General features: G+C 32.2%; 1 protein-coding gene across 1 annotated transcript; it reads left to right on the plus strand.

Annotated features, from left to right (window-relative positions):
- The first annotated feature begins 7,251 nt into the window (after window positions 1-7,251).
- On the plus strand, window positions 7,252-14,414 carry LOC127706810 (uncharacterized). The gene is made up of 4 exons (XM_052211497.1): window positions 7,252-7,601; window positions 9,628-9,753; window positions 10,699-11,556; window positions 13,205-14,414. The coding sequence occupies exons 1-4, from the start codon at window positions 7,553-7,555 to the stop codon at window positions 14,140-14,142; spliced, it is 1,971 nt and encodes a 656-aa protein (XP_052067457.1). The 5' UTR covers window positions 7,252-7,552; the 3' UTR covers window positions 14,143-14,414.
- The last annotated feature ends 621 nt before the right edge of the window (window positions 14,415-15,035 follow it).

Here is a 15,035-nt window from a genome sequence, read left to right on the forward strand (position 1 = left end):
TCATCTTCACCGATTTGAGCCAAATTCTCATATTTGATTTATAACAATGGAAAACATTTATCCAAATTAATATGAGGAAGGCGCTCCCTTGAATGCCAGCTTTATACCAAGACTATGTCCTATATATTGATTGATTGTTGGTTTGCTTAAAGTCCAGTGGCAAATATTTCATGCATGTTCAGGACGAATGTCCTACATATAGTTTTTGTATAAAATAAAATAATAAGTTCAGATGGAAAATGTTAAGGGAACGATCATTGAACTTCAAAAGGCAGGATGGAGTATGTTTTTTTTTTCTTCAAAAATATTCTGATTCCCAAATTGATGAAAAAAAATATTCTAATCAAGCAGAGGACAAAAAAATATTCTGAATCCAGATTATCCCCATATCTTCAAGTGTTAATTTTTGACCAAATAATTTTGATTGATAGCGTTGAAGCCCTTTGCGTGAAAAAAAATCTAACTCAAACAACCCCCCCCCCCCCCCCCCCACACACACACCCTTTTGAAGCTAAATGGTTGCACCCTTATTGTCCATATTGTTTTCTGCTGAAAATAAATTCATTGGTGATTTATCTAAATGACAATGCTTAAATTCATTAACTTGTGCCATTTTCAAATCCATTTTTCTTTCTTTGCAAATTTTACAAAATTTAAAACAATAAGACATTTGTTTAATTTCAAAACTATGAATACTGTTATACAATCCATAGCTTTATTAAATTAATTTTTTGTTGATTTTCATGAAAAGGTGGAGGATTTGGAATATCTTTTTCATCAATATCTAAAAGTTGTAGCTGGTTTTTTTATTTAGTATTGCAAACAACGCTTTCTGTTTGTTGAATTATTTTTACTTTCATAATTAGCTGGATGTTCATATTGTATTACCAGTTTCCTGCATCTCATATATATGTGATCAGCAAGAGGATCATTCGGATTGTTAAAAGAAGAGTTTGAATTTACAGTGAGCCTGTTTAGAATAATGTTTTGATCAGGTTTTTCATTTTGATCTAGAAGCATAAATAGGATTGTTCAGTTGATAATCTAAAGATTTTGTTATTTTCTAGGATGCTACTAGTATTTAAAATTTGAGGGGAGAACACTGCTCAGCAGTATAAATGTATTCCTGATCATCTTCTTTTTGTGGGTTCCTACGTCATCAATTTCATGTACCAATTCAGTGTCAGTTTTATGTGATTTTTGCATTTTGTTTTATTAGCTTACTTTTCAAGTTTTTATACGACGGCAAAATAAAATTCAGAATGGAAATGGGGAATATGTCAAAAATTTGCTTTCAGGTAATGCAATCATGTCGCTGTTGTTGTACGAAGACACATTTGGTTTCCGGACAATAACTTTAGTTTAATTAAATGGATCTCTATGACAATGTATGAAATTGTACCAGAAGGTTCAACTTCAATACACAAAAGGAAGGTTAGAATTGATTTTGGGGGTTATCATATGGTACTAACAGTTTAGAAATCAGTGGTCAAAAACATTTTTGGGTTGTTTTTTCCATAATTTTGGGTTTTTTTCTCCAAAAATTTACCATTTTTACATTGATTATTTCTCATTTACATATAAATACAACAAATACTGATATGGCAGGAGATACACAGGTTGTGTAAATTATTTTATCGGTAATTTGTGCATTTTTCCTTTGATGTGTACTTCTTGATAATGTCGACGTCAGTACATGTATCAGTGAACTGGTCATGATAAAGAAAATATATTGGGTCAGTTCGCAATTGACATGCGTGAGTGCACCGCAAAAGGATCTTCTTTCCCTTTAATTCACAAAATTGCACATGATTTTTTTCGCAGAAAGGCACGAGTTATTTCATGAATGAAACACTTGTCATTGTTTGAAACTTTCAGTAATGAAAAGTTAGTTTAGCCTTTAATTTTGGACGATTCACTGATTGTGTGAAAATTTGAACAGAAAATGTACGATAAACCTGATAAAATTGCATTATCTGCAGAATTATTGATAGCTTTCCTTACTATTCACAAGGACATATAACTAACATATCATCCATGCTATTCCGATCTGAGTTTTTATTCATACATAGTCTGGCATGGCTGGTGCTGTTCCAAGTTGTCTTCTTTCTCTGCATGTTTCTTGAGAAGTATTTGTTTGACCTGGTCAGTCACTAAAAAGTGTTACAAATCATATTTAGACGCAACACATAAATAGTGACCAAAAAGGTACCGCTTTCACATGTATGACATGAGAGAATCTAGAAAAAAAATTAAATGTACACATAATTTTTCAACATTTTTGTGGGACTATCATATTAAATTAAGGAGATATGTAGTTGGAGACTGCTGCTGAATAGAAATGTTCGGGCTCACCTGATACCTGTTTTCGAATTAGTCCATATTAAAGTTTGAAGAGTCCAAAATTAAAATATGTTTGATTTCAACTGACATAAAATTTTTGGTGTTTTTTATATGCTAAATCTACATCTGCGGTTGTATTAGGCTGTGCTTGGCGAAGCATTTTATTGCTTTTTTTTTTGTACTTTAATTTATTTTGGTCATGAAAATTAACTTGTAGTTGTGAAGTTGCTTACATTTTTAACACCACTGACGTTTTCGGAGATTTACTTTTTCACGGGAATGCTTCATTTGTTGATATATTCTCATTGTGAACGATTTGTGTATATTTAAATATATTAACCGATGTTGAAAGACATGTATAATGTCATATCATAACAATGCAAATTGTTTAGTCTCAAAGAAAACTTGTAAGATTTCCGCAGTTATTTTTGTTGAATAGGTGCAAATACACCTTATCGCTATTTATCCGCCATTACTGGACATCACACAAGTTCCCGTAAAATTTTGACGTCATAATAGAAAATATCTGACGCCACAATGGAAAAGTGATTGTTGCATGACGTCAAAAGTTCGAGCGGGACAGATTCTCGGGTCAAGCGGGAATAGCTATACGGTGTATTGGGTACTCGGTGCAATTTGGGAACTTCTTCTTCTTCTTCCAGTAAGCGGCCACTGTCAACTGGTTGACTATCCTGCCACATTTTTGGAGTGCGCGCATGAAAACAATTTTAAAATTTAATAACAAAAACAAAAACTGGGTGAAATTTATATACAGGTGCAAATAAAAACATGTCGTTTAATTTACTGACAGAGCTTTGCCTTGAAAGATTCAGGACTCGGGGCAGAGATCTTACAGTTGGGCAAGGTGTTCTGTGACGTTATAGCCATAAGTGTTTATTGCTTAAATGTTTTGATCAGATTTAAACTGACGCATAAAATATACAGGCGACTGCAGGAGGCAATTATTTATATTGCATCCAAATAATGTGTCAGCAGCTTGAATTTCAAAGGATGTAGCCCACATACTTCCAAGTAACATGCTCTATACCTATCAAAAGTCATGGTATTATCATGGGTTATCATAACTCCATTGTAAATCCCATAAAATCCAATTTTGGACAATATGGGAGCATACAATATATACCTAAATGTATCACTCAGACTCAAGTCTCCTTTTACTATGATTAAACTTTAAATTAGAGAGTGAAAAAAAAACAGTCTCCATCTCCTGGGACTGTTTAAGGTAGATATGTGTCATATTTAATGACAAGATTTGTTGAGAGTTTGTCAAAGGAAGTACAGTGACAGTCTACAAAATTAGAAGATTGCCCAGTGAATTTGAATATATATATTTTTTTTAAAACTTTTGTTAAGTTTTGAATTACACCTGCATTTGTCTGTTAGCTAGGAATAACAGTGACCACATTCCACAGTATAACCAACTTCATTATCACAGTAACTTGATATGGGAAATTCTGTAGCAGATTTTACTACCTTCACCTCCGGCTACGTTTCTCCCAAAATTTATTGCTTGCAGAGGGTTTTTCTGTGTTCCAATGGCTGGACGGAACTTTTACACTCAAATGTTATCATTAATTATGACATTGTGACTTTTAAATGAAGTACCTGTGGTAATTTAGCAGATTTGTCACTGATAATGGAAAGATGAAGCAGACGACGAAACATGGCGTAAGATGTTGTTGTCCAAACTTCGGTTATTTCCGTGGTACAATAAAATTTAAATAAACTGCACAAGTTACTAAAATTTCTAAATTCTTGTTTTTGTAAACAAATAAGAATTCATGTCACATTTAACATCGAATTTATTCCGTTGTGTCCCGTTTTTTCAAAATCGCGATTAAACGAGAATCTGGCAGCCATTAAAAATATAAGGGTTAAACTAATGTACTGAAATTGTCCTTACGGATATTCCAATGCTAATTTCGTTTTCATTATTTGAAGAATTGACCTTATATTTGGAGCCAAGCAAGAATACAATGTTTATTTAATAAATATAATGAAAAAAAAGAAAACAAATATTTTTAAGAGTTAGATACCTTGACTTGATCTACTTCGAAAATTAAAAAAAAAAATCGTACGAGATTTAACGAGAGTGACGAAACTTTTTAGATTGCTCATGTAGAGAGAGTTATCGTTCTTTATTCCAATTCGATGCTTCTACCATAAGTGCCAGCTAAAGCTGGCATATAAAAAGTCTAAAATAAACAATATACCGGGCATGGGCTCGATAACATGTAGCTTCGTTTCGTGTGTATTTTAGTCTAGACGCAATCTAATTAACTGTCGAGTTGACCCCCGAAGACCTCCGATTGCCATATAAGCGATATAAACATAAATATAGATATAAATAGATATCAGACTCGTGCATTTGGATTTTTCTATGTCTGTTTAATTTCATATTATAGCGGATTAAAAATATATGTTAATCATCGTTTTTACCTGTATAAGATTGATTTTTTGTGGATCGGATCAGTCAATTAAATGATTTACCTTTGTTTCACTTTCAATGTTGACATTCTTTTCCTTTAAATAATTGAACACGCACAATGCATGCGGTATCCATCTCTAGCTAAGGGGTTAGATTAAAGTTCACACGAATCATGACGGATTCAATAAGGTCGAATTATTGTAAGTGAATAATTCATCATCAATGTTCCTTAGCTAATTTTGACAAACTTGAACCATACTGACTGCTAAAAGCGATATATTATTTCACTATTTCGCTTTCATTAATGATTGAACAAAAAAAATCTTATTTTATATTTTTATATATCTCGTAGCTAGTGCCCTTTTAAGGTATTTTTTGGTCTGGGCAGATGAATTCTTTTTTTCAATATATATATTTAGAATACAAATTATGATATATACATGTGATTAACATTGATTTTATTAATTACAGTGATGGAAAAAAAACAAAAAACAAAAACATTTATTATGGTCTATAAAAGACTTGTAATCATGTACATGTCATTTTAGGGAAAGTTTGTATTTTTTATTCTGGCCAAAAACGACACTTCATCGGAATATTAATTTACTGAACAATTTCAGAACACGGAGGCTTGGATGACAAAAACTGTTTTTCAAATAAGATTTGAGACATTGTTAACAAAACAAACTGGCTATTTATATTATATTTAGATAACTCATTACAAGTTTATAATGCGTAATCAATCTAATTAAAAACATATCAAATACTGCTTGAGAAAACAAATGAAATTGATTAATTTCCTTAATTCTCTTTCAAAATAATTCAAACTCAAATATACTGTACCAGTGAACCACAAGGGATCGGTTGGCTTTCTTTATAAAAAAAAAGAAATGCACTCGTGAACCTAAATGCCTGTTTGCTTTGAAGATATCTGTTAAAATAATAACAATGCATGATTTTACCTAGTTCATTATTTTTTTATTATAAGGTGTAGAAAACTGACATGAATTCTTAATGTACATTTTGTAACTGCTGTTCAATGTAGGGCAAAACATTCTTGTCAAAGAAATAATTTTCAAAGATGACACAACATGCAAAATAGCCCTGGATGACAAATGTTCCATTCTGAGACCCATGGAGTAGCCAGTATGTTGGTACTGGCATGAACATACGGATATTGTGTATAATTAGAATTTGCTGTTACAAAATATTTTCCTTGTCAGGCTTTGTCTATACTTTTTTGTCCTTTTTGGTTTATAAGCTCTTCATTTTTTCAAAGTTTTGGATTTTCAAATATTTTGGCCTCGAGCATCACTGATGACATTTATAATTGTCGAAATGCGCATCTTGTACAGAAAATTTTATTTCGTTAATGTAATTACATAATATATCATGTTATCAAAGAAGAAAAGTTAATTTTATTCATACGCATAGAACAGAAAAAAAGGACTGCTCCTTTCCTTAAATATTTTTCTTGTCAAATGCTTGAAGGATTTGTGTCTAAAATAACCCGTACTAGTTTCATGTGCAATGAGCATATATTCATTTTGATATACATGTTACATGTATCAACGATGGTTTTAGTAAATTCTTCAAATAATATTTTAAGAATTCTCATGAAAAAAACTAAATTGAGAGGCTTAATGAAAGTGGTAGGGACAATTTCCTCTGTATTGATTTCGTATACATAGTCAAAATGAATAAATTGTTAAATTCTACTGGATATTGAATATTAAAGAGACTAAACAGAGTCTTAATATATTTTTAAAAAATAAAAATTTCAAATATTTTAACATATTTTCATAACATAAGATGCGACTCTACATGTTGCTGTTGAAGGTTATTGATACAAAGGGGCAAACATGCAATTCGGTTCTACGTACAAGTTGATGATGAAGGCATTTTGAAACAAAATTGCAAACATGCAATTAGCCTTTACATGTTGCTGATGAAGGCATTTTGATACAAAATTGCAAAGATGCAATTCGGTTCAACATGTTGCTGGTGAAGGCATTTGGGTGCAAAATTGTAAAAATGCAATTCGGCTCTACATTTTGCAGAGTGTAGGCATTTTGATACAAAAATTGCAAAATGCTTTCAAAATTATGCAATAATATTGTAAGAACCTAAAAGCACACTCATGAACTCTGATTATGTGAATTTAACTAAATATTTAAAGAACTTTTTTTAAATTGCCGCTTTTGAAAAATAAATTCAGGGAGAAGGGCCAATTTCCCCCTGATTTTTTTTCAAATATAAATACACATGCACGCGTTAGTATAGGAATAGACAAACATATTCTCGGGATGGTGCCTGTTTGACATCTTATTCACATTCACGGTTAATCGGAAGTTGCGAACGTTTATTGAGTTCAGACAGTGCCATGCACCTTTCGATATCTCTTTGTGTTGTCCCATTCGCGGATGACAACTCTCTATGCCCATAAAACTTACCAAACCGATAAACTGTTTAACATGTTATCGTCCTAAATTTGATATGGACGTAACAAACAACTGCAACTTTCTTCTAGTAGTCTACAGGGAAATTGAATTATGTATGATTTATTTGCCAGGGTTCATCCGAGTTAACAGTACGAGTGTGCTTTGATTTTTCAGATCGCTAGTGACTAAAGAGATCTAAATTTACCTGAATCACTCATGTGAATATGTGATATAACCCGATTGTTATTGAACATAAAACACGTCGTAATTTATAGTAATAAAATTTCGTTCACTTTGGACAAGGACATGATATATACACATGGGTCAGAAGGGCAGCAGCATCTCAAATACGAAAGGAAACAAACTAGGTAATAATTAATAAGACCTTGATTGTCGTCTCTGTTTATATTTAAAATAGGTCAACCGAGACATATTGAGATAATCGAATTTATACAATTACATACTAGTATATAATTGATAAGAATAAGAATAAGAATAAGAATCTTATTAGTTTAAAATCCAAACAATATAGGATTGTTACTAAAGAAAAACATATAAATAACAAAACGATAGACAGAAAACAACACAAACATGTAGCATTGAAAAAAAATCAATATATATTTATTACAATACTATTTTTGACAACATGCCTCCTCTATAAAATTATCATTTCAAATATCTTGATTATGTATATTATAATATTAGTCATGAATCATATTGACCTTACTTATACTGACACGATCTAGATACATTTTTTATGGAAGTTGTTTTAGACTGCTGAGAGATACCATGAACACCAAAACCTAAAATTGATTTAGATTTACTCACTGCAAGTTAGCCTCCCCCTATTTTTTTACATGGCTAAATGTATACTCTGCAAGAAAATAATTGTGCTCCCTTATATAGTCGTTTTTTCTTCAATAATGGATGAATTTCTATTTGAAGATTTTTTCCATTTTGCTCTTTCAATTGCTAATTTACGGACCTTATTATGTTTCCTCCTTCATTGACACAATTCATGCGTTTATATATACATGATATAACATGTATCAGAATGTGGATGTTTAAAATCCTTAATCCCTACAACAGGCAACACTAGACGATGTAACGATCATGGCGAGGGAATTTTCAGCTTGTCACCATCTGGAGAAGATACATATATATACATAGAAAAAGAGAGAACTAAGAATATATACCAAATCAATAAATCAATATAATCATAAGTCCAATAAAAACAGACACGCCATGGCGAAAAATATAAACAACAAAACTGTTACACTTCACATAAAACTAAAGATTGATCAACACGAACCCACCAATAAACCGGGGATGAAGTAAGGTGCTCTGAAATGGTAATAAGTTCCTTCTCCAACATTGACACCTGTCGTGTCACTCGATGCAAATTAAAAATGCGACGATAAGTCGTATTCGACAATGTCATAAACGATGAAAAAGGGCAAGACTGACTGTGGTTACAGCAAGTGGAACATATACATATAAAAGTGAGGCTATGTGGTATAATTGCCAATGAGACAACTATCCACCAGAGTTAAAATGGAGTGGAATAGGAAGCAATTAAAAGACATAATGGTCATTTGTTACACAAATATTCCATATATCGGTTAACAAAATATTGATGGAGTCCGCAAAGTATTTTTGAAGTTAACATTTGAACGATTTTATACTATTAGTAAGACAAATTAAAATGTAAAAAAAATAAATAAAATAATTTATGAATCTGCTAAAAATCCGATGCGAAAATTAACTCTTTTTTGTAGAACCTCCAGTCAATCCACAGAGTAGCCAGTATGAATGGTTTAACTTTCTTTTGTAGAACCTCCAGGCAATCCACAGAGTAGCCAGAATGAATGGTTTAACTTTCTTTTGTAGAACCTCCAGTCAATCCACAGAGTAACCAGTATGAATGGTTTAACTTTCTTTTGTAGAACCTCCAGTCAATCCACAGAGTAGCCAGTATGAATGGTTTAAATTTCTTTTGTAGAACCTCCAGACAATCCACAGAGTAACCAGTATGCATGGTTTAACTTTCTTTTGTAGAACCTCAAGTCAATCCACAGAGTAACCTGTATGAATGGTTTAACTTTCTTTTGTAGAACCTCAAGTCAATCCACAGAGTAGCCAGTATGAATGGTTTAACTTTCTTTTGTAGAACCTCCAGTCAATCCACAGAGTAACCAGTGTGAATGGTTCAACTTTCTTTTGTAGAACCTCCAGTCAATCCACAGAGTAACCAGTGTGAATGGTTTAACTTTCTTTTGTAGAACCTCCAGTCAATCCACAGAGTAACCAGTATGAATGGTTTAACTTTCTTTTGTAGAACCTCCAGTCAATCCACAGAGTAACCAGTATGAATGGTTTAAATTTCTTTTGTAGAACCTCAAGTTAATCCACAGAGTAACCAGTATGAATGGTTTAAATTTATTTGTGACAGTTCAGAAGAGAATATTTTTCGATTTCTCAAAGAAAACTCTTCGATAATAAATACCCCTATGAGATTTAGTAAGTTTAGTACAGTTAGATTATTATAATATATAACAACAAGCATATCCTGTAATAGCAGGGAGAACTGGACCCACACAAAATAATTTACATATCCATATAAACAGAGACATTTAATAAATAGAAATATATCAATAAAAGAGTATAGAATTAATTATTTGTAACATACTGTTCAAGGGCTTGCGTTAAATTTCTATCATGATAGAGTCAGTGATTGCAAGGAAGCCATTGCATTAAGGATTCCAAATGGTTAAGTTGAAGTCGTCCTTTGAAAGTTTTAAGGACGCCACCTTGATTTGGTTGACCGATTTTGAAACTACCGAATGTGACTTCTTGTCACCGTAGTTTTACTTGCCACTAGTGGAGCCTTCCGGATGACCTGAGTTCCACCCGGTTTTTTGTGCTCAATCTTGACTATTCGGTGTAGTTTTTGCTGTTGTTGTTTATCTTTTCATTGTTCCATTTTCGCCAGTGTTTTTGCTGTTGTTGTTTATCTTTTCATTGTTCCATTTTCGCCAGTGTTTTCCGTTTTATTGGACTTGTTTTTTTTTAATGCCTTATTGGTATCTTCTCTCTCTCTCTCTTTTTATACTATAGCATATACTAATGTTAAACCAATATCTGGTAATATCAACCCTTTTGAAGATCTTTATTGACTTCTAGATTTTGTTGGGTGGTACCGGTAGTCTCATTAACGTCCACTAGTTCCACTTTCAATCATTACATTTTGTAATATATATTCTGCAGAATAAACAGCTACCATTTAGCCCTGATCTATATTAAAAACTGCTATTTTATGCTTTGATGCAGACGAATAAATAAGACGATAATAATTCTATTATCTTGCGTAAAGAAGAAAAATGAGTTTATTTTTGATAGTAGCAATCACTTATTAATAATCAACAATATTGTTTACAAATACTTTAATTACATTTTGAATTTCAGATGTATATAAAGATTTGCGATCTGGTGAAATGTGTTCCTGTGCGTTCTACTTAGAGCAAGGATTACTTCCGGAGTCGATGGGTTCCACGTCAGCTGTGAGGGTTCTAGGAAAGTGTATTCTGTGTGGCATGTGTCCTCATGTTATACTGGATTTGTGTGGTGAAACCGACATTTTGAAAATCCCATCTTTTACAGAAGCAATTTTTGAACAAGATGTCAAAATAAAAGGCCCAGTAGAAGACCGAGCTTATGGTGGTCTTTATCTAATACATGTACTTATTATTATTGGCAAAACAGAAAAATTGAATGAAATTATGTCTCATTTTAAGCTAATGTTTACAGGAGGCTCCATGGAGTTGACTATGATAACAGATGTTCATTATTTTACGCCATGTTATTTAACACTTGTTTATAACCAAACTAAATGTCTATTTGATCTACTACAGTATAACGAGAAGATGATTGAGTATTGGCACTGTGAAAAAAGTACAGAAAATGCTGATCATAATAATCCATGCACTTTAATGGTGTCCTGTGTTAAAATGGACAGACATGACATTTTGGACATGTTGTTATCAAGATTTGACCGAACTCCGTCTCTTCACACAAGATATCTTGAACGTATTTATTGGACAGAAAAAAACACAGCACTGGACTATGCAGTTGGACATCGGAAAATTGAAAGTATGAGAATTCTTACTAAATATAACTCAACAGTTGATACACAGAGACAAAATGTACGGAAAGCGGCGGATCTATGTGTAACCAATAATGATATGAAATTGATGCGTGCATTTCTTGAGTTAAAAAGTAAAAAGGAGTTCGAAGTATGTCCTATCTTCAACTTAATCGCAAAAGGTAAATTAATAAAGTATATCATCTCTTCAGCTAAATCTCAAAAAGGTAAATAACTGAAGTATGTCATATCTTCAACTTAATATTTTTTTTTCGTTTATTGTTTTGTACATCAATCAGGCCGTTTGTTTCACTTTTGAATTGCTTTACAATTGTCATTTTGGGGTCTTTTATCATAACTTGTCGTGTGGTGTGGGTTTTGCTAATTGTCAAAAGCCGTACGGTGATCTATAGTTGCTGACTTCTACGTCATTCCGTCTCTGGTGGAAAGAAGTCTCAGTGGCAACCATACCATATCTTATTTTTATATCAATCTCAAAAGGTAAATAATGAAGTATGTTCCATCTCCAACTTAATATCAAAAGGTAAATCACAGAAGTATGGTCTATCTCCAACTTAATATCAAAAGATAAATTACAGGAGTATGTTCTATCTCCAACTTAATATCAAAACGTAAATCACAGAAGTATGGTCTAGTTCCAACTTAATATCGAAAGGTAAATCACAGAAGTATGGTCTATCTCAAACTTAATATCAAAACGTAAATCACAGAAGTATGTTCCATCTCCAACCTTTAAATTTAAAGGTTGACGTAAGAGCTCTCGTCCTGAACATTGATGAACTGTTTGCCACTGGACGTATAGCAAACCACAACCGATCAATAGAATTAATATCAAAAGGTAAATTCTATATTCAGCTTAAAATTAAAAATAAAATATTCATAAAGCATTTTTCTTAAATTCTCCGTTGATAAATCAAAAAAAAATATATTCAAAACAAAGGTTCCAACTCCCTCAGGCAAAGTTGATCTTAGATGAATTTGCTATTCTGTTACTGTAAGTAATTTGTAGTCATAATTCTCCTCACAATTCCAGATAATTACACATTCTTGGGTTTCTAATATTTGGGTCTCAACAATGAAGGTCAATCCAGAAAGAGCTTATACATTGTTATTTTCATTACTAAGGTACTTCGATCAGTCCTTCAACTTAACTTGTCTTGAATGTTTAAAATTACTGAAGTATGTGCTATCTTCAACTTTTATCCCAACAGGAAATTTTCTGAAGTTTCTCCTATCATTAACTTAATCTCAAAATGTGCAACATAACAATGATTTTATAGACCAAGTTTATCATGATAACTGCGAAGCTTGCCCAGCTAAGCACGAAAATCTAACATAGATAATAACAAATAAGATGACTCCTGCCAAACGGACTTGTTCGTTTTACAGTGGTTTGTAGTTGACAAATTGCTCAAATCAACTCAGAAACTGACCTAATAAAGAAAAAACGATGACCATTGAACTCTGGATATGAGGTCAATGTCATGTAAACATGTTCAGAGCGAAATGTATACATTTCAACAGATACAAGACGAGTTTTGTTAAAAATACCGGTGTTTTAAGTATTGACTTATATTAAAAAATCTTGTCGAGTACCTGTGTAAATTTCATTCATGTCAATACATATAGTACTTCTACTACTACAATTCACATAACCCTGATTTTTAATGCAGACTTGAATTTGATTTAACAAACTAATAAATAAATTAACAAATAAAAAATAAATAAATGCACTATATATAGTTATAAAAAGATTGGATTGAGTTCAATAGTTGATTGTATCAGGTCACAAATTCTATTTTTTTCCAGGTTCTCTTGAAATGATAACACTTATTCTTCAAGCCCTTCAAAAGAAGAAAACATTATTCGGAAGTATCAGTTCTGATGTGATAAATGTTGCTGGGAGGAAAGGAAATGACCTTTTAGTGGATGCATTGTTTCTTCACGATGCCCAGAAAGTTAAGAAACTGTTAGACTATGGTTTTAACAGCAATACATTCTTTAATGGATTCAGTTTGTTGTGTTGGGCTCAAATTTTGGGTCTGGATGATATAAGTCACCTTTTAGTGGCCACAGATGGTAAATGTTTTCGAGATAAACATTCACAAGACTGTTGTTTGTTTCTTGGTGTTATTTCACATCCTTCAAATACATTAGTTCATGTTATGTCTTTGGTAGAACAAGATTGTGATGTGGATTACTGCAGCTTGAAATGTACATTTCCTTTAATGATGGCCGTTCGTTACCAGAAATTCGAGGTTTTTGAGTGCTTACTCAGACAAGGAGCACTGAGTAACAATCCAAGTCTTTTCACCGAGAATTATTTGCCTTTTAGGATTCTCATGAAATTTATAGTAATACTCATTAAAGAAAATGGAGAATTAAATTTAGAGGAAAATTTGTCCCTTTTAAAGTCAAGAACTGCACGTAATGCATATATACCACTCCTAAGGATGGTACTGCAGACAACATGCAAAGTTTCCTTTGAGACATTAAAGGATCTATCAAGTAACTGTAAAGATAAAAAACTTATTGAAATTATTTATGATAAAGTTCTTCCACCAAAACTAATGCAAGCTTGTAGAAACTCCTTGCGTCAACATTATGGACAATTTTTGTGGAAATACATTGAATATATAGAGAATACTATTCCCAAGAGACTAGTGAGATATTTACAGTGTTTAGATGTCATAGAGGATTCTTATGAAGAAAACGAAAATACATTAGAAATGATTGGACTGAATTAAGACATGTTTTCCTCAAATGTATTATTACTAAGGAAATTAATTTTTCTCATTGGTTAGAAGTAAGTACAGAAATTTCCTTCTCAAAATCAAAAGTAAAATATTTCATCTGTGATTTTCTAAACCTTTTAAGAGGGAAACTAGCTATTTATCACAAAAATGTTATAACAATAGTTGTGTTTTCGACATTAGAACTAAAAAGCCACAATTCAGGATTTCTATTAAGAATTGTAGATCTGAAATATATATAAATACATCATATATATATTATGGAAAGCCACAGTATGGTATGGAAAGCCACAGTGAACCCCCGGGGGGTTCACTGTGGCTTTCCATAATATATATATAGTGAAGACTTTCTGTTTAAGGTAGAACAACAGTCTAAATTCATGAAAATTTTGATAGCTGTAACTTTGTCATTTTAAAAGATATCAAAACAAATGAAGTACCATATTAAAGGAGAGAAAAAACCCAGAAACATTTCCAACAGAGTTGGTATATCTACTAAACCACACAAAACCAGATTTTTATCAAACTAAACCTACTAATTGTCTTGTTAACTTCAGACAAGATGTGCTTGCCAATAAAAATTACCAAGCAAAGACAAAAGGATTGGGATGTTGAATAGTAGTCCATATATAAAGAATCATGCAAAATCCAAATTTTGTGATACACTTCATGAAAGACTACAAATATTTATTTTTTTCAATCAGTTGCAATATAGGAGTAGATGAAAGGAAAGAGTATTATTTAAGAAATAACAGTATTGTAGTTGAAGAGACTTGCCGCCTTCAATTGGTGATTGTCAAATCAAAATTGGCGGCAACAACTCTTCAATTACAGTACTGTTATTCCTGTTATAATGCATTACAAAAGAAATTGAACATATTAAGAGC

This window comes from Mytilus californianus, unplaced genomic scaffold (genome assembly GCF_021869535.1).
Source record: "Mytilus californianus isolate M0D057914Y unplaced genomic scaffold, xbMytCali1.0.p SCAF_1, whole genome shotgun sequence".
In the NCBI taxonomy this organism is placed as follows: Eukaryota; Metazoa; Mollusca; class Bivalvia; order Mytilida; family Mytilidae; genus Mytilus; species Mytilus californianus.